Source organism: Thalassophryne amazonica, chromosome 2 (assembly GCF_902500255.1).
Source record: "Thalassophryne amazonica chromosome 2, fThaAma1.1, whole genome shotgun sequence".
NCBI lineage: Eukaryota > Metazoa > Chordata > Actinopteri > Batrachoidiformes > Batrachoididae > Thalassophryne > Thalassophryne amazonica.
The window spans coordinates 93,769,171-93,787,533 of record NC_047104.1 but is presented as its reverse complement, the minus strand read 5'-3'; the positions used below and the strand labels follow the sequence as shown (position 1 = coordinate 93,787,533).

General features: G+C 41.5%; 1 protein-coding gene across 1 annotated transcript; it reads left to right on the top strand.

Annotated features, from left to right (window-relative positions):
• The first annotated feature begins 242 nt into the window (after nucleotides 1–242).
• cmtr2 (cap methyltransferase 2) lies at nucleotides 243–14,986 on the top strand. Its single transcript, XM_034189516.1, has 3 exons — nucleotides 243–284; nucleotides 5,054–6,320; nucleotides 13,333–14,986. Exons 2-3 carry the CDS (start codon nucleotides 5,070–5,072, stop codon nucleotides 14,383–14,385), a joined length of 2,304 nt encoding a protein of 767 aa, XP_034045407.1. The 5' UTR covers nucleotides 243–284; nucleotides 5,054–5,069; the 3' UTR covers nucleotides 14,386–14,986.
• The last annotated feature ends 3,377 nt before the right edge of the window (nucleotides 14,987–18,363 follow it).

Genomic DNA, 18,363 nt, shown 5'->3' with positions numbered 1-18,363 from the left:
AGAATTTAGTACCGGGGTGTTTTTTTTCTTTGTTTGTTTTTACTCCCCTCCCTCATCTCCACAAATCCTCATTAGTATAACGTACATCAGAATCCAGTAATGCTCCACTCCTAACCAGTTGGCGGTATTGCACCGTGTTGGCTTGCAAGCCGCCAATAAAATCCGAAGAAGAAGAAGAAGAAGAAGAAGAATCAGCATCAACATCAGCATCAGGAGACGAAGAAGAAGCAGCGCTTGCGCAGTTGCTATTTGCGTCACGTGACCTGGTGTTTCTGTTCAGCTCGGTGAGTGTCTGTGCAATGTTTTATGTTTTACACTCTTCTTCAAGTATATGTGGTACTGTGACAAAAATGTTCCTCCCAATAAAAGTAGTAATACGTTGAGTCTCCACAGTTGAGTCGTTTCTGTTTTGCACCACTACTTTGAAGCGTCATTTAGCCTTTAGCCCCCTTAGCTGTGGTACAGTAACTAAAATACACCAAACATTCTTTTGTCGCTTTACTTTATTATTCACCATTAAATAATACGTATAGTTACATTATTTAATGTATTGTGGCCTAACAAACGATAAGTTTAATTGTTGAAAGTGATCTTGGTTATTTTAGGATTCTTTAGTCCTTTTACTGTTTGGTGTTCCTGCAGACCAAAAAAAAAAAAAATCTGGATTGAGTAGCGCTTCTACTTAGAGTATGAAGCCGCATTATGTGTGGTGCAAATATTTGCCGGAAATGGATCACTTTGCCCGGTTATGGATCACGACACTCTGTGTCACTTTGGGGGCATTCCTGGCATCTGGCTGGAGCCCTTCTAACGCAGAATGATACACACTGTGCCCGAGAATGTGTTTTAAACACAAAATGATATAAATTATACTTATTAAATGAGAATTTACTTAGTTTTGAAAGGCACCATTATACGTTTTTACGAGCAAAAAAGTGTGGAGGTGAGATTTCTCCAGAATTTAAAAGTAAAAGCCCCCACATTCATGCCCATTCGTGATGTTGAGATGACCCCCAAAGTACACAACTCACAAGTACTGACACGAGGCTGCTGCTTCAGTGATGCACAACTGGCAAATTTTCACATCGGAGATAAATGCGTGCAACAATTTAACAGCAAGACATAACACACTGACATTTTCTACCCAAGTAAGTAAGTATTTTCCCACTCTAGAACCAATGACACTCACCTTTGCTACATCTTAGAGATTGTCACTTTCACACTTGCATGAATGAGTGAGTGAGAAAAAGTGCGCACACCACAGTCACCGGATTTTTTTGATTCCTCTGCTTATCACAAAGATGGCTGGATCCGGTCGAGCTTGTGGTCGTTTGTAGACAAAACATCAGCCTTTCCATTGGTACCAAGTATTAGCTTATTTGCGCTGATTACAAGAAACGACGGCGCAAATATTACAGGAGTGAGCCGGAACCGGCAATTGATCTGAAACTGGGCAAGCGACTGTATTTAATTTAAGACAAGTAGACGTAGAAAAAAGAAAGTGATTTTTTTGAAGTTTGTAGACAGTGAAATTATATAATTTAGTTCATGAATGACATAAAGGGATTAGTTGATTTTTAAAATTATTGATTAAGTGCTAACAGCAAAAGATGTGAATAATCATTTTGAAATGGTGTTTTCAAGTGATTTAAACTTTAAAAATTGGTAAATAGTTGTTTGGATGAGGGATGGGGCATGGGAAAAATTGCATCATAAAATTTGGTCACAGTTAAATCCAAAACATCTATTCGATGTTGCATGATATACGAGGTCTCTTAGAAAACTATCCGACCTTTTTATTTTTTGCAAAAACTATATGGATTTGAATCATATGCGCTTGCATCAGCCAAGCTTGAACCTTCATGCGCATGTGTGAGTTTTTTCACGCCTGTCGGTTGCGTCATTCGCCTGTGAGCAGGCTTTGAGTGAGCAGTGGTCCACCCTCCTCGTCGGATTTTCATTGCGAGGAAAATGTCTGAATGATTTGGAGCTTTGCTGCATCAAATTTTTCCAGAAACTGTGAGAGACTGTGATCCGGGATGTCGTCTGACTACCAGAGAAATGGCAGAAGATGTGCACATAGCACTTTTCGCCACATTCCACTGTTACAGGAGTTTTTGTCATGGAAAGAGGAGCGAAGGAATTTGACACGGAGCCGCTAATGGCGCGGGACAAAAGCACCTCCGTGTTTGTCTCACAGGACATGTTCTAACATGCCCAGCTCTTGCACCATTCGGAAGATTCAGACGGCTTTCGGTGGCTTTTCAGTCATGTGACTATCCAAGAAATTGTGGACGAGCTGGACATGCCACAACATGTCCTGTGAGGCTTCATCACGGCGTTGCTTTTTGTCCCGCGCCATTAGCGGCTCCGTCCCGACACGCAAATTCCTCCGCACGTCTTTTCATGACAAAAACTCCTGTAACAGTGGAATGTGGCGAAAAAGTGCTATGTGCACATCTTCTGCCATTTCTCTGGTAGTCAGACGACGTCCCGGATCAACACAGCATTCAGTTTGGAAATGATCTGGTCGTTTCAGCCTGTCCATCGCCGCTTGGAGCGCGGCGCGCCCTCCGCCATTGTGCGTTGTCTTTAAACCGGTTGTAACACTCCTTAATCTGTGTGATCAGCATAGAATCGTCCCTGAAAGCCGTCTGAATCTTCCGAATGGTTTTCACCTGGCTGTCTCTCACAGTTTCTGGAAAAATTTGATGCAGCAAAGCTCCCAATCGTTCAGACATTTTCCTCGCAATGAAAATCCGACGAGGGGGGAGGACCACTGTTCACTCAGACTGCTCACAGGTGAATGACGCAACCGACAGGCGTGAAAAAACTCACGCATGCACACGAAGGTTCAAGCTTGGCTGATGCAAGCGCACATGATTCAAATCCATATAGTTTTTGCAAAAAATAAAAAGGTCGGATAGTTTTCTAACAGACCTCGTATGTATACACACACTACCAGTCAAATGTTTGGACACTGTGTCCCATTCAAATGAATGTGAAAGTGTGTCCAAGCAGCTTGGCTGATATGAGCTGCTTGGGCGAATCAGTTGAGGTGTGTTGTTATTGTGTTATTACAGTAAATTTGTAAAGAAAAAAGGTTGATATATAATTTATTAATTTATGAATGGATGTTTTTAAAAGATGCATTAGACACAGTGTTTTACTGTAGACATTGTTGTATAAAAATTAATATTTTTGTAACATAACTGTTACTCATGGTATCAGTCTCCTTTGAAATGGTTTGTAAGGACTAAGCGGACTTGTGGGGAACCAAAGTTTTGTTTCACTTACCTTGGCTTTATTTTTTGTTTATTTGTTTTTTCTCCAAGGCCCGGTCACATGGCACTTAGTGAAGGGCAATGAAGCCTAAACAAAACAAGAAATGTGGACTTTCGTTGACTTTTGTTGGTATCGTTTAACCTTTGTGCAGCTTTGTTCCTGCAGCTGGCGCTTAGCAGGATTTTTAAACTGTTGAAAAATTTTGACAAATGCCGCTGAAAACCTCAGTTTATCTGTATTTCGTTTTGCTGTTGTTCTTGACATTTTTTTGCCATTTGCTTAGTTTATGTAACAGCGTTTAGGTTGACTTCGTTCAACCAGCTGAGTTTTCACACAGTACAGAAGCCGGTTTGTGAGCGCTTTTGTGGAGGAGCTGCAGCTCCTCTGCGGCAGAGCTGGTGTGGCGAGTGCTGGCGCGGTCATGCCGTGGTGCTGGCCGGCCAGGAAGAATTTGTCAGCCTCTCCACCAGTGCACAGCAGTCCGTGATCGTGGTGTTGTTCCAGCGCTGTGCGCACCAGAGGAGAAAGTAGCTGCACAAAAAGCCGGGCCGGAGCTGAAGCATTCTGTCCATGAACTCTGAAGGGCTTGCTGTCCTCCAGCCTGTGCAGAGAGAAATGCCTGTGGGCCCTTTCAGCATCTGACAGTTCAAAAGTATTGAGGAAGTGATCCTTTATCATTGTGTATTTGTTCGCAGCGAGAGGGCTTTGTAGGAGCATGATCAGCCTTGTTTGTTTCCGTGGAGCTGCTGAGGGCCGACACGATGGTTGATGGCTGTGTATTTGTTTCCAGCAGGGAGGCTTTGCAGGTCCGCGATCAGCCAGTGTGATCAGCTGGAGAGAAGGTGAAGCGTGCGCGTGCGTGTGTGTGTCTGATTCACGTATACAGCGCCTGTGCGTGCGTGAGGTGATCAGAAACAACAGGGTTTTGGGAAAAAAAGGCAAAGAGAGACGGCATTAGCTATTCATTTTTTTTTAATAGGAGCAAGACAGAGCGCTTCTGTTTGCAGCTGAGCCCCCTCCCAGCACCGAGTCCTGGAACGCAGAAATGCAGATACACACTGCTCCAGCAGTGGCTCCAGATGTGTTTCGTTTAAAGTGTCGAGATCAATGTTAGCTTCGGTTTAGTGTTTTACCTCTTTCGCCCCTTTTGCGCTCTTAAGTTGCATGCTATTCGGTAAAGCTCGTTTGTCCACCTTTTTCTCAATGATTTGTGACTTTTTACTTTTTTGCATTCATTCAGGAATCACTGTATGCTGTGTGACCGGGCCTCCAAACATAAGCAACGTCTCTATGGCCAAAGAGCTCTAGCTTAGTCTCATCTGACAAGTCCTGCTTTGTGAGCATCAACAATTTTTTTTTTTTTTTTTTTTTTTTTTTTTTTTTTCTTCCATTTTAAACAGGTTTCTTTTGTTTTTGGCATGACACTTTCTCAAGTTACAGCTCAAACCCTTACTGAAGCTTTTATACTGTGTGTACATTGGAAGGTAACCCTCGGTTTTAACTTGATTGTACAAGCTTTGAGCATTACAAAGTTACACAGTTGGACAGTCTGTTACACATCAGAGAATGTTTTTTAAATGAAGATGGATGTCAACGTTCACAAAAATGCTGCCATTACACAAATTGGAAAGTTATAAATGTTTTGGGTAAACTGGGTCAAAACATTTTCAGGCATGGCATGGTAATTATAGTCAGTATTGTCATTAAATGTAAATCTGAGTCACATCAAAGGAGAAGTCTTGCCTTTCTAACTTCCCTTGTTCTACAGGGATTTCAAGAGGAGGATGAATGGGAGAAATGGAGCTAGGAGGAAAACCAACAGGCTGCAGCAGGGCAATGACATGGCGGCATTGGACCCTGAGATTGCAACTGAGATCAGAGATCTTTTTTGTAAAGTTCGAAACTACTCCAAACCGTCAAATGGGGAGTGGTGTATCCCCAATCCAAATGATGCTCTCAGATACCCTACGAAGGAACACTGCCCTCTGCAGGCCCTGAAGCTCTCTCTGAATGCTGTGAAGAACCAGCTTAGTGACAAGAATGTCCAGATCTGGCATCAGCACACCAACTCCACCAATCGTGCTGGGAAGGTTATTGCTACTGTACGTTCTGCTGCCAATGCAGAGATCTGTACTCAGGCCTGGTGCAAGTTCTACGAGATACTTGGAAATTTCAACCTTCTTCCAGAGGAAGCACTTCAATGTGGTGAGCTGAACACTGTTCATTTGTGTGAAGCTCCAGGGGCTTTTATAACTGCTCTAAACCACTTCATCAAAAATAGTGAATCTACACGTTACTGTGACTGGAGTTGGGCCGCCAATACTCTGAACCCTTACCATGAGGCCAACAGTGGGAGCAGCACCATTGCAGATGATCGGTTAATTGCAAACACACTGCCATGGTGGTTCTTTGGCTCAGACAACACGGGCGATATCATGATTCAGAAACACTTGCTGGAACTACAGGTATTTGTGACTAATATGCCTCATGTTGATTTGGTGACAGCGGATGGTAGTATTGACTGCCAGGAAAACCCAGACAAGCAGGAGACTCTGGTGGCATCTCTGCATTATTGCGAGGTCACTGCTGCACTGCTTCTGCTGAGCCTGGGCGGCTCGTTCGTTCTCAAAATGTTCACTCTGTATGAACACTCATCCGTCTGTTTGCTCTACCTCCTGAACTGCTGTTTTCACTCTGTCAGTGTCTTTAAACCAGCCACCAGCAAAGCAGGAAACTCTGAAGTCTACGTTGTGTGTCTACACTATGAGGGTAAGGAAGCTGTGAGGCCCCTGCTATCAAAACTGATTCGGAACTATGGCGCAAGTCTGGCTGATCGAGAGGCACTTTTCCCAAGTTTTGTCATTCCACAGTCATTTCTGAAACAACATGAGGAGGTATGTTCCTACTTTCACACGCTGCAGGTGAAGACTATTAGAGAAAACTTGCAACTGTTTGAAAGCATGAGCACAGAGCAGAGGCAGCGACTCGACTTCATCAGGGATTTTACAGCTCAGGAATATCTGCAGCGCTTCAAGGTAGGTCTATCCTGTAGATCGGGAAGATGACCTGTTTTAGTCACTCTTGTGTAAATTTGTTCTTGTTGTAATAACATTGCATAATTCGTTTTGAACAGTTAAATACATCTTCCTTAGCTAATGTATTGTAAATATTCATTGCATGGTGAGTTAATGAAGTAACACTTTCTCTTGAAACTGTGGCGACGCTTTATTAAATGTAGTATCAAACAAAAGAGAGCCAAATTTTTCTGTTTTTGATTGTCTGAAGCTCTTAGTGTCTTGTTGACTCTACTTGAGTTCAGTCAAAATTTTGCGCAAAAAAAGCAACATGTAATAGTCTAGATCTGTCGCATTTTAATGGTGGCCTCCAAACTTGGCGTCTAATTGTTTTCAGGCAGTTTGGTCTACTGACATTTTTTTGGCTTGTTTTTCTTACAAAACTCAACCATTGCTTTAGACTCAACTGTGTTTCAAAACTTAAAGAAAAAGAAAACCCACTGATAAAATACAGCTGGGAAGATAGACTGTGCTATAAACTAATGATTGATGCGTATCAATTAAAATAAGGAGCTCTTACAACTGAAATATCGGCCTCGAAAGCCGGCATTTAAGCAGAATTAGACAATTTCATAAATGCTGCCATTGACACAATTTTAACCAATCAGAAAAAAAACCCCAGATCGCATGAGGCACTGCTGCGACGTAGCATGAGCACAGAAAGGTACAGATGGTGAACACATGCTGATGTAAAAGTCTCTCGCTGTCTCTCTCTTCCTCTCTCTCCCACTCTTCCACTCTCTATCTCTCCCTTGCTCGCTTTTTTCCTGCTGTGCAAGCACGAAGCCTTTCAACTGTAAAATAGACTAAATTTCTAAATGTATCATCAGCGGCGCTCATGGGAGTAACTCTGGATAAGCACTGAAGGCTTTTGTTGGCTTTCCCGTTCAGTGGAGAGAAAGTGAATCTCTGTTCTGCTATCCTCCTCAGCTGTGCATTTCACAGCCTTGGGACATTGAAGCGGCTGATTTTCAGTAACATTGGGGCTGGGTACCGAACTTCGGTTCTTTTGTGGCACCGACCAAAATGCTTCGGTAGTACCGAGTATCAAAACATGCCTTGTCTTTCGCTGCCAAGTTTCGGAACCCAGAGGTTAATCACGTGCAAGAAGAGCGGTCTGCAGCCATCCTCCTCTCAGCATTCAAGTCTGCCTGTGGATGTTACAGAGCACGAGCAACTTGATTCAAAATCTCCACCACCGGACTCCGCTTCTTCTGAGAGTACCAGTGACTGCTACTTACTGCAACTTAATACGTGCATTGCTTTGATCCGCCGCTTCAATGGTTCTTTGCTTCGCTGCTTTTCAGAAGCGCAAATCCGATTCTTAACACCTCTGAGTCATTAATTGATTGATATGTCAATCGTGAGTCACTTTTGTGCAGATTAAAGTCACTAACTGGGACTCCTGTCTTTTTGCGAGAAAGAAACGAGAATCGTCCTCCGTTCTGTTCTCACAGCTTCAAATGCTGCGCAGCTCTCTGTCAAGTCAAGTTAGAACGATAGAGTCCGGCCAGAATTAATAACTTCAAAGCGAATCGCCGTTTAAATCAAATGACACCTCTTTCCAACCGTTGTAATGCAAACAATAAACTGCAATCGATCAGAATGTTTTTTCCTCCCAAAATGAGACGTCCTGCTCTGGCATGCAGCAGATGGCTGAGCTCAGCTCAGAGGTATGGAGTGACATTCTTGCCAAAATGTCTGAAAGGAAATGCTTATGACAAAACTACAGTGTTTTCAAGTGTTCTTTTGCACTGGAAATTAGTTGTTTATTTTTTCTTTAAGAATACTGCTTGGAGTGGAAAATTGCTGGAAAGTAAAACTCAAGATTTGTATTATGTGTAATGTAATTTTCATTTTGTTAGAATTGATATAAAATTGGTAGAAAAAGTATCGTTCAGGAACCGATATCGAAGTGAAGTTATCAGTATTGGTACCGTTATCGAAAACTTTTGATTGATACCCAGCCCTAAGTAACAATTCAGTTCATTTTTTGGAAAATCCGTGCTCTGCGGCACAGACCATTTTAACCTGAGAGCCGGGCGGAAATTTGCCATTACCAGAGGATTAAAACTCGTCTCTGGTGCAGGCTCGCGGAAGAAACGGCTTGCCTTCAGTGCAGAAACTTCCCACTTCCCCTCCTCCTGCCATTCAGCAGTAAACACCAGAGAACAGACAGCAGGCAGCACGAGAGAGATTTCACAGACATGGTTTCTCTCCCGTATCGGAAAATCCTGCAGGTTGGAACGGGAAATTCTGATCCGTGAATTACATCGGTATCAGAACCAGATACTGATCCGGGATGTTGATTGATGCTTACGTGCTTTTCCCATTCTATACTGAAGAGCGACACTAGTGGAGTTGTGAACCTTTGTGCCCATGTGACGTCACACATCGCTGGTGGCTTTAGACCAGCCATAGAAAAACGCTCGTAAGTTTAGCATAAATGATCACACATGCCTACAACTTTTCATATGGGCTCTCAATATCATAATCTACCAACCCAATTGTAAATTATCAGTGGGTTTTCTTTTCCTTTAACAAGAATAAATTTGTTACTCATGGAATTTTTATACTTTGTGTACAAATTTACAGCAGTATGTAAAAACAACATTTTTATAAGGGTTGTGGAACTTGTGAAGTCATGTGACTTTCATTGAAGGTGTTTATTAATGGTGGTTGATTATTAATAGTGTTTTGGCAACCTTCTAATGGTGATTGCCAAACCAGATGCTGGATGTACTGCTCAGCACATAAATAGGCACAGTTGACATGGAATGCAAAGCATCAGTGTTGGAGGCCTCAAAGCCAATTTTTTTTTTTATTGAATTGAATTTATTATTTATTTTGGCACACAAACTCGACAATAACAAAAACTGATACACAAGACAATTCCACACTGACATGTGTGACCAAAAAGGGGGTGAGCAGAAGCAAAGCTTACAAACGCCCACCCCGTATATACATATATATACACATTACCAGCTGGATATGTGTATTTCAACTTGTAAGTCATTTAGATAACAAAAGCTTTGGAAAGTCAAATATGAACCAAGAGATACTTTATTTTACAAAGTTAAGGTTACCTTACAAAGTTCTACAATAACATACAACATCCTAGTCGAAGTTGCCCATGAAAGTGTTTGATTTTCCTGTGACGTTTTCCGTAATAACATACGAGGTCTGTTAGAAAAGTAACGGACCTTTTTTATTTTTTGCAAAAACTATATGGAGTTGAACCATGTGTGATTGCATCAGCCAAGCTTGAACCTTCGTGTGCATGCGTGAGTTTTTTCACGCCTGTCGGTTGCGTCATTCGCCTGTGAGCATGCCTTGTGGGAGGAGTGGTCCAGCCCCCTCGTCGGATTTTCATTGTCAGGAAATTGGCTGATCGACTGCCGCTTTGCTTCATCAAAATTTTTTCAGAAAGTGTGAGAGACAGCCAAGTGGAAACCATTTGGAAAATTCAGATGGCTTTCAGTGAAGATCTTATTGGGATCACACAGATTAAGGACAATTACAACTGGATTAAAGATGGCCCACAGCGGCGGATGGCGCGCCGCGCACTGAATGGCGATCGACAGGCTCAAACAACCAGATAATTTCCAAAGTGAACGCTTTGTTGATCCGGGACATCGTCTGACTACCAGAGAAATGGCAAGACAGCTGGACATAGCACTTTTTTGGCACATTCCACTGTTATAGGAGTTTTTGTAATGGAAAGAGGAGCGGAGAAATTCGCCACGGAGCCAGTCATGGCGCGGGATGAAAGCACCTCCGTGTTGGTCTCGCAGGACAAGCCCTAACATGCCCAGCTCTTGCACCATTCGGAAGATTCAGACGACTTTCGGTGGCTTTTCAGTCGTGTGACTATCTGAGAAATTGTGGACGAGCTGGACATGCCACAACATGTCCTGTGAGGCTTGATCACGGCGTTGCTTTTTGTTGCCCTGCGCCTCCGTCCCGACGCACGAATTCCTCTGCACGTCTTTTCATGACAAAAAACTCCTGTAACAGTGGAATGTGCCGTTCATTTCCAAAGTAAACTCTTTGTTGATCCGGGACGTCGTCTGACTACCACAGAAATGGCAGAAGAGTTTGACATCAGCACTTTTTCGGCATGAAAAGACGTGCGGAGGAGTTCGCGTGTCAGGACGGAGGCACAGGGCTGAAAGCGGCCGTCATGCAGACACTGCTCCTGCAGCAAATAATGGTACTCCCCGAATTGGGAACATCTCAGCTTTCCACAACAACTCGCTCCGTGTGATCAAGGTCCGTCATGTTAACTTGACTGACAACCGGAGCCGGCGGAAGCTCCTCCTATTTGATGACGCACTGAGGCAAATTTTCGCAGCGAAAGCAGAGCAACACACCGGGCGATGGTGGCGCATCCGTCGCCACGTGAATTTGTGGTGTCTGGTCGCACCCGGTGTGAAGGCCCAAACTAGATATTATTAATAGGTACAGGAATGAGGAGGGAAGGTGAACAGTACAGATATTCAAACAATGTGTGTGGGTGTGTTTGTATAAGGGTGAGAATGTGTACTAGTGTATGACTACCTCTGGATGGAGTTGTACTGTGGTTGGAATGTTATTTTGAGTTGGAAATCTATACTGGTTTGCACATACACTGGACTACGGTAGAGTTGGGCTTAAAATGTATTTGGTATGAAAGTGTGTGTGTGTGTATACCCATGCGTGCATACATACATACATACATACCATTTTATGTATGTATGTATAAAACCTAAATGTGTACACTAGATGAATGATAGCTTTGCAAACTCGCATGACTAACTTGAAACAGGATGACTGTCATAATTAGTTCTAAATGACGGGATAGGTTTAGATAAATTCTTCCTCTTCTACCATATGTTTCTACCCCTTTTTTTTAGACATATTCACTAATTATGTGGTGTGTGTGCGCAGCAAATGGCTATGCTTGTATTATCTGTATAATTTAATTTGTATTTTTGTTGCAGTCATATTCGTATACGTATATGTGATGTTGTGTTTGTATTAACACTGAGGAATAGGTTTATACACTCAACAAAAATATAAACGCAACACTTTTGGTTTTGCTCCCATTTTGTATGAGATGAACTCAAAGATCTAAAACTTTTTCCACATACACAATATCACCATTTCTCTCAAATATTGTTCACAACCCAGTCTAAATCTGTGATAGTGAGCACTTCTCCTTTGCTGAGATAATCCATCCCACCTCACAGGTGTGCCATACCAAGATGCTGATTAGACACCATGATTAGTGCACAGGTGTGCCTTAGACTGCCCACAATAAAAGGCCACTCTGAAAGGTGCAGTTTTATCACACAGCACAATGCCACAGATGTCGCAAGATTTGAGGGAGTGTGAAATTGGCATGCTGACAGCAGGAATGTCAACCAGAGCTGTTGCTCGTGTATTGAATGTTCATGTCTCTACCATAAGCCGTCTCCAAAGTCGTTTCAGAGAATTTGGCAGTACATCCAACCAGCCTCTCAACCGCAGACCACGTGTAACCACACCAGCCCAGGACCTCCACATCCAGCATGTTCACCTCCAAGATCGTCTGAGACCAGCCACTCGGACAGCTGCTGGAACAATCGATTTGCATAACCAAAGAATTTCTGCACAAACTGTCAGAAACCATCTCAGGGAAGCTCATCTGCATGCTCGTCGTCCTCATCGGGGTCTTGACCTGACTCCAGTTCGTCGTCGTAACCGACTTGAGTGGGCAAATGCTCACATTCGCTGGCGTTTGGCACGTTGGAGAGGTGTTCTCTTCACGGATGATGCGAAGGAGATGTGTTGCACTGCATGAGGCAAATGGTGGTCACACCAGATACTGACTGGTATCCCCCCAATAAAACAAAACTGCACCTTTCAGAGTGGCCTTTTATTGTGGGCAGTCTAAGGCACACCTGTGCACTAATCATGGTGTCTAATCAGCATCTTGGTATGGCACACCTGTGAGGTGGGATGGATTATCTCAGCAAAGGAGAAGTGCTCACTATCACAGATTTAGACTGGTTTGTGAACAATATTTGAGAGAAATGGTGATATTGTGTATGTGGAAAAAGTTTTAGATCTTTGAGTTCATCTCATACAAAATGGGAGCAAAACCAAAAGTGTTGCGTTTATATTTTTGCTGAGTATATATGTTAATTTGATATTCTGGTCACTTTTGTTGGAATGTCCAAAATAATTTATTTATTCATTCAATATTATGCTATATCATATCAGTGGCACAAAATGGTCTTAAAATAATGTTGACAATCTTGTGATATTATCAATTATTGTGATATTGTCTTGGGCAGTATATTATCCAGCAAAATTTATTATTGTGACAGGTCTACATCTTGAGACTGACCCACATTTTGAGCTGGACCCTGGATCCATTGAACAACAGGGCACTTTCTGAATGTTTTTGCCAATTTCACTTTGTATAATACGTCAGTATTCATGAAAGTTCTTTGGTGTGTATGTCCCACAATGGAATATTAATATGTGCAGTTTAGTCCAGATCCAGATTTGAATCTAGTGGTTTGAGTTGCTTATGAATTCTTTTATTTAATGACAAACACTAGTAAGACTACACGCATAAAAAAAAAAACACTTTAATTGCTTCACGTGAAAGTAATGATATATTTAACGTTATTCATTCACTCTCTCTCTCTCTCTCACACACACACACATATATATTCAGTTTTAATATTGAACAACAATGCTAGATGCATCATTTTGGGAGAGGTCTAATGAGAAGCTGAGTTAGAAATGATTGATGGAGATTAGAATGCCACATTAATATTAATGGATTTTTTTTTTATTGAGTCTTAACTGCAGTCAAAAAGCTTAAAACGTTGCACTTAATTTGTTGAGTCCATTTCATTCAAGCACAGCCTTCATCTTCTGTTTAGTTTTAGCTGGTTCGAAATGTGCTGAAATTGAAGTTGATTATTTCTGTCTGCAGGTGACCTTTCTCCCACGAAGCCGATGGCTTTCTCGTAACACAGTGACTCCTGCCTGTTGCAGAGTCTCAGCAGGGAGACTTCTGGGACAGAAGCACCAAACTGGTTCCTTCAATCAGAGGAAAGAACTGCAGACCTTGAGCTGGAAGGCACGTGTTGAGAGGGGCTGTCATGCTACCTGGATACAACAACACTGCACTGAGGCCAGTAGGCCAGGTTGTTTCCTAGAAGGACCTTGGGTTGATTGTCATGTGGATTCCTGGTATGTTGTTGTTGGTGCTGCGCTCTCTGCAGTCAGGAACTCTTCGTTCTGTGAAGGAGGAATATTGAACCACTTGAATGAAGCCCTGGTGAGCACAGAGGTAGTCTGGACTGAAATTCCTCCCTGTGACTCTTGCCTTGTCATAAGTGCAGCCTCCATCATGTCAGACGTAACAGATCTTTGCTCCATCAGTGCTTCAAACCACAATGAAAGCAACAAAGAGAAGAGGTGTCTGGTGTTTGGCAGTCGCTCCGTGTGGGGTGTCTGCGAGGGTCAAATTGGGGATTTAGTCTTAACGTTTTGTGCAGAACCTTCATTTCCAGGAAGTGGCTGTGCTACACTGCAAGATGGGGAGCGGCTGTACCAGCAGACGCTGCTGGGATGTGTTGTGTACTCCCTGCAGAACCTCAGTTCTGGGGATGCCCTGTTGCTACCACTGTTTTCTGCACTCACACGCATCACTGCAGCAGTTGTACTCTGCCTGCATGCATCTTTTCGCACGGTGACATTCAGGTGTCCGCCTCCGTCATGTGCAGTTGGGGCAGTGCTCGTCTGTGTGGGCTTCTGTCCGGACTCTGCTGCCCGAATACTCCCAGTTCTTACGGACGTCTATAGCTGCATGGACCAGTTGCTGAGCAAAGAGAAGGATGCTGTTGAAAATTCGTTGTCCGGATGCGACAGGCAGGTCCTACAGTTTGTTCCTATGGAGGAGCTGCTTGCAGGAAGATTGACAGATTTCTTGTGGACCATGAACTCAGAAATTATCAAGCAAAAGCTGCATTTGCTTATGTAAGCATGGCATTGTTTACTGAGCTGTAAGTATTCATTCATTTTCTATACCAGCTTACTCCAATCAGTGGTTACAGAGGGCTGGAGACTATTGGGCCAATTGCAGGGCAAGAGGTGGGGTACACCATGGATAGGCCACCAGTCTATCACAGGCCTGGCACACATAGACAAACATTTTCTCACACACACCAGCAATCAATTTGGAGTCACCGGAGAACTTGCAAACTTCACACAGAAAGGACCAGGTTGAAGTGAATCTGGGACCTTCCTACAGTGAGGCAACAGTAAGCCACTGCTGCCCTGCTGTGAATATCTGTGCAAAATTTTTAGTTTGTACTAAAGCACAGTGTCTGACTACTGGGATGTCATTCTTTTGGAATTTATGAGTAAATTTTTATTTTTTTATTTTTTTTATTAAATCTAACATTGTTGAATATTCTCTCAGAAGAGAAGGCTTCATGTTGTGTATTATTTGTATTATAGTGTTATTCTCTCAGAAGAGAAGGCTTCATGTTGTGTATTATTTGTAATATAGTGTTTTTGAAATTGCTAAAACATTTTTTTTCAAGTACCAATAATAATTGACTACACTATGTGAAAGGAAGTTTGCTTTTAAACAATAAAAATGAAAGCATGTGACAACATGAGTTCCTATTGTTGAAGTATACACTCACTCATCATCAACCGCTTACTCCATTTAAGGGTTGCGGTGGGCTGGAGCCTATGTTAAAATGTTTCTAACTGCAAAATGCTACACCGTCTTTAAGCATCATTTCCTGTAGACATATCTACTTCATTTTTTCAGGGTCATTCTTCATATCCATTTATTCTTGTTCATATATTGTATTGCTCGGGATGCAGTTAGTTTAACACAAATGCAGATGTTCAACCTGCAACATTATGAAACTTAAGTCCTTTCTTCTAAGACTCCCAGAAGACTCTTTTTTAAAAAAAAAAAAAACATGTAAGTGGACATTTTGCCCCAGCTAATTTTATCACAGTCACACATCATTTACTAGAAGCTTGCTGTCAACTTTACTCACCAGTACAGTGATATAAAGCAGGTTATTTCCTGTGTGTTTGACCCACCCTTAACAGAATCAAATTTATTGACAAGTACGTTCTCACATACAGGGAATTTGATTTGGTGTCATTTTCTTGGTATGTGAGAACTTACTTGGTCATAAGTAATAATCACAGTAATGTGAATTTATAAAATAATCTTAGCAAACCCTGTCAGACTGGCCAAGCTGTGGTATGATGCTGTATATTGTTATTGTGGCACTCCAAGTCCTGTAATGTGTCACACCATGTTGTAGTGTGTCCAGCTGCAAAAAAAAAACCTCTATGTAGAAACCTACTGGATCAACTAAAAATGCCACAGGAGTGCATTGGGGGGGGGGCTATTTTCATTACTTGATCAACAGAAAACAACTGTGGCTGAATTCTCTAAGAATTTATAAGAATAAACAGCAGTGTAACCATTGGCACCAGTACTACGTTTTAAAGGGGTTTTGTGTGTTTTGGCGCAGGGGGGAAACTGCCTAGGCAAGGAGCTTCATTTCGGAGTCTGCTGGTGGATGCTAGTGTGGAGGTGGGGCAGAGCAGCATCGGTGACAATGGCAGAGGGAAAAGTGCAAAAAAGCCTTCCCATTTTAAGAGTGATTTTGTAGGTGGTGTATGTGGTGCAGTAACACTTGTTTTCACAAAACAAACAAACAAAAAAAAATCTGAAATCATACTGAAATCTGGTTTGTTGCAAACTGGCAGTAGTTAACGTTTGGTCATTGTGGGGTTCAGTTTGTAGTAATGGGTATCCACTGAAACACAATTACTGGAACATTCTTAGGTGAAGGAAAAACATGCACGCCTGCTATGTAGATCCTGAGAAACAACAAGGAGCTTCAAGTTGTCCATTCAGTTGCTCCCGTTTTTATTTGGGGTCACCACAGCGGATACAGCCAGATCCACACGGGTATTTGGCTTCAAGTTGTTGTCCATTCAGTTGCTCCCGTTTTTATTTGGGGTCACCACAGCGGATACAGCCAGATCCACACGGGTATTTGGCACAAGTTTTACGCCGGATGCCCTTCCTGACGCAACTCCAGTGTTACATGGAGAAACACACACAGCGGCTGGTGTTCCAAAGAGGTCTCCCATCCAAGTATTAACCAGATCCTGCACTGCTTAGCTTCTGAGATCTGACAGGATCAGGCTGACACAGACCAGCAGCAACAAGGAGCTTCAAGTAAAAAATGTATTTGTTCAATTTTTTAATTTTTTTTTTATAGGTCATCAGACTCTTTGACATGCTCGGTTTTTATGATTGTGAGTTGTGCTCTGTCAGTTCAGCACGACCACAAGGTCAATGTGCACGCCTGCAGCTTTTGGATACTAACGTGGCGGATTTGGGTTAGACAAAACTGACGTGGTCGCATTAGTTACATTTTATAAAAACTGGGATTGTTTTATTGAGGTTTTCTTACTCTGTCATTTTGTCACAGCTTGAATGCGGGGTTGGGGTCGAGTTCGCTGGTAGACAAAGGAAAATACACCAATTAACTTGCTGCTCATAACAGCAACTGTGAAGTAATGACTTGATTCACCTGATAAAATATACATTAATACAGGTTAATTAGAGCATACATATAATGTGTTAAATTTACATTTAAAATAGTTGAGAATACATGCAGCATTATGCTTGTAAACTATGACAGTCTATTGGGAATTTAAGAGGATTAAATCCTTTACTAATGAAAAGTGATAACTGATGAAATGATCATGAAAACAACTGAATAATGATAATAAAAAGGGCTACTACTTGGTGGTGAATGTACTTTGGTGTATTGTTTCAGCTTTGGTGGGGTGTTAACCTGACTTCTTACATTACCAGGAGTAACAAGAAATAATGGAGTTTTAATTTTTTTTTTTTTTTTTTTTTAAAGGATGTAGTTTATGGACTGTGACCAGAGGGCTATATATTTAATTGCTTGGCCAAAATCAATAAAATGACACTGAGCATGGCCCTTGATTGGGAAATTTCATTTTCATTTTTTCATTTTGGATTTTTATTTCATTTATAAAATAAAACAAAAACACGAGTAAATAAAATTACCAAGTTACCATGAATGAAAAGGAGCAGAAAGAAGTAATAACTTATAACATCTGCCCCCATCATACACAAGAAAATATAGCAGTTCCATCAAACTTTAACAGCCATATGGCTTTTTTAAGACACAATACTCATAACGCATAGCACAGAGCAGTTTAAAAAACACTACTCTGAAATTTCATATTTTTTCAACACAGACAATATTAAATTCTTTTTAAACACATACATTGACTTAGAAATTTTTATTTCATCTTCAAGACTGTTCCATAAACCAACACCTCTGACTGAAATACACTTTCCTTTAGTTGTAGTTCTATACCTGGGTTTTACGAAAACTTCAGTTCCTTTCAATTCATATTTACTTTCTCTTTTGGTAAATCTATTTTGTAGATTAATAGGTGTTTTTTTTTTTTTAAATGAGCTTTGTACATAGTTTTTAAAATATTCATTTCTACCAATTCAGTATATTTCAAGATTTTCAACTGTAAAAATTGGGTTTGTTTGACTTCTGTATCCACTTCCCCCTCACTATTCTCACAGCTCTTTTCTGTAAAATAAAAACTGGATTAATGTAAGTTTTACAAGCACTTCCCCAAACTTCAGTACAGTAGGTCAGATATGGAACAATCAGTGAGTTATACAACATAAGCAAGGCGTCCTTATTTAGAAAGTGTTTAACCCTATGTAATACGGCTATTATTTGTGCTTCCTTAATTTTCACATAGTATGTGATTTCCAGGTCAAATGTTGATCTAAAATAACACCCAAAAACTTTATTTCATGTGCTCCTTCGATCTGTAATCCTTCAGTAAATAATGACACATCCATATCTTTTTTCTACTGCAAAAAATCATAAATTTTAATATTTTA

Excerpts from the sequence above, each read along its gene's own strand:
- cmtr2 (XM_034189516.1), top strand. The coding sequence starts at position 5,070 with ATGAATGGGAGAAATGGAGCTAGGAGGAAAACCAACAGGCTGCAGCAG. Across the intron at positions 6,321-13,332 it reads AATATCTGCAGCGCTTCAAG|GTGACCTTTCTCCCACGAAG; the intron begins GTAGGTCTATCC and ends TTCTGTCTGCAG.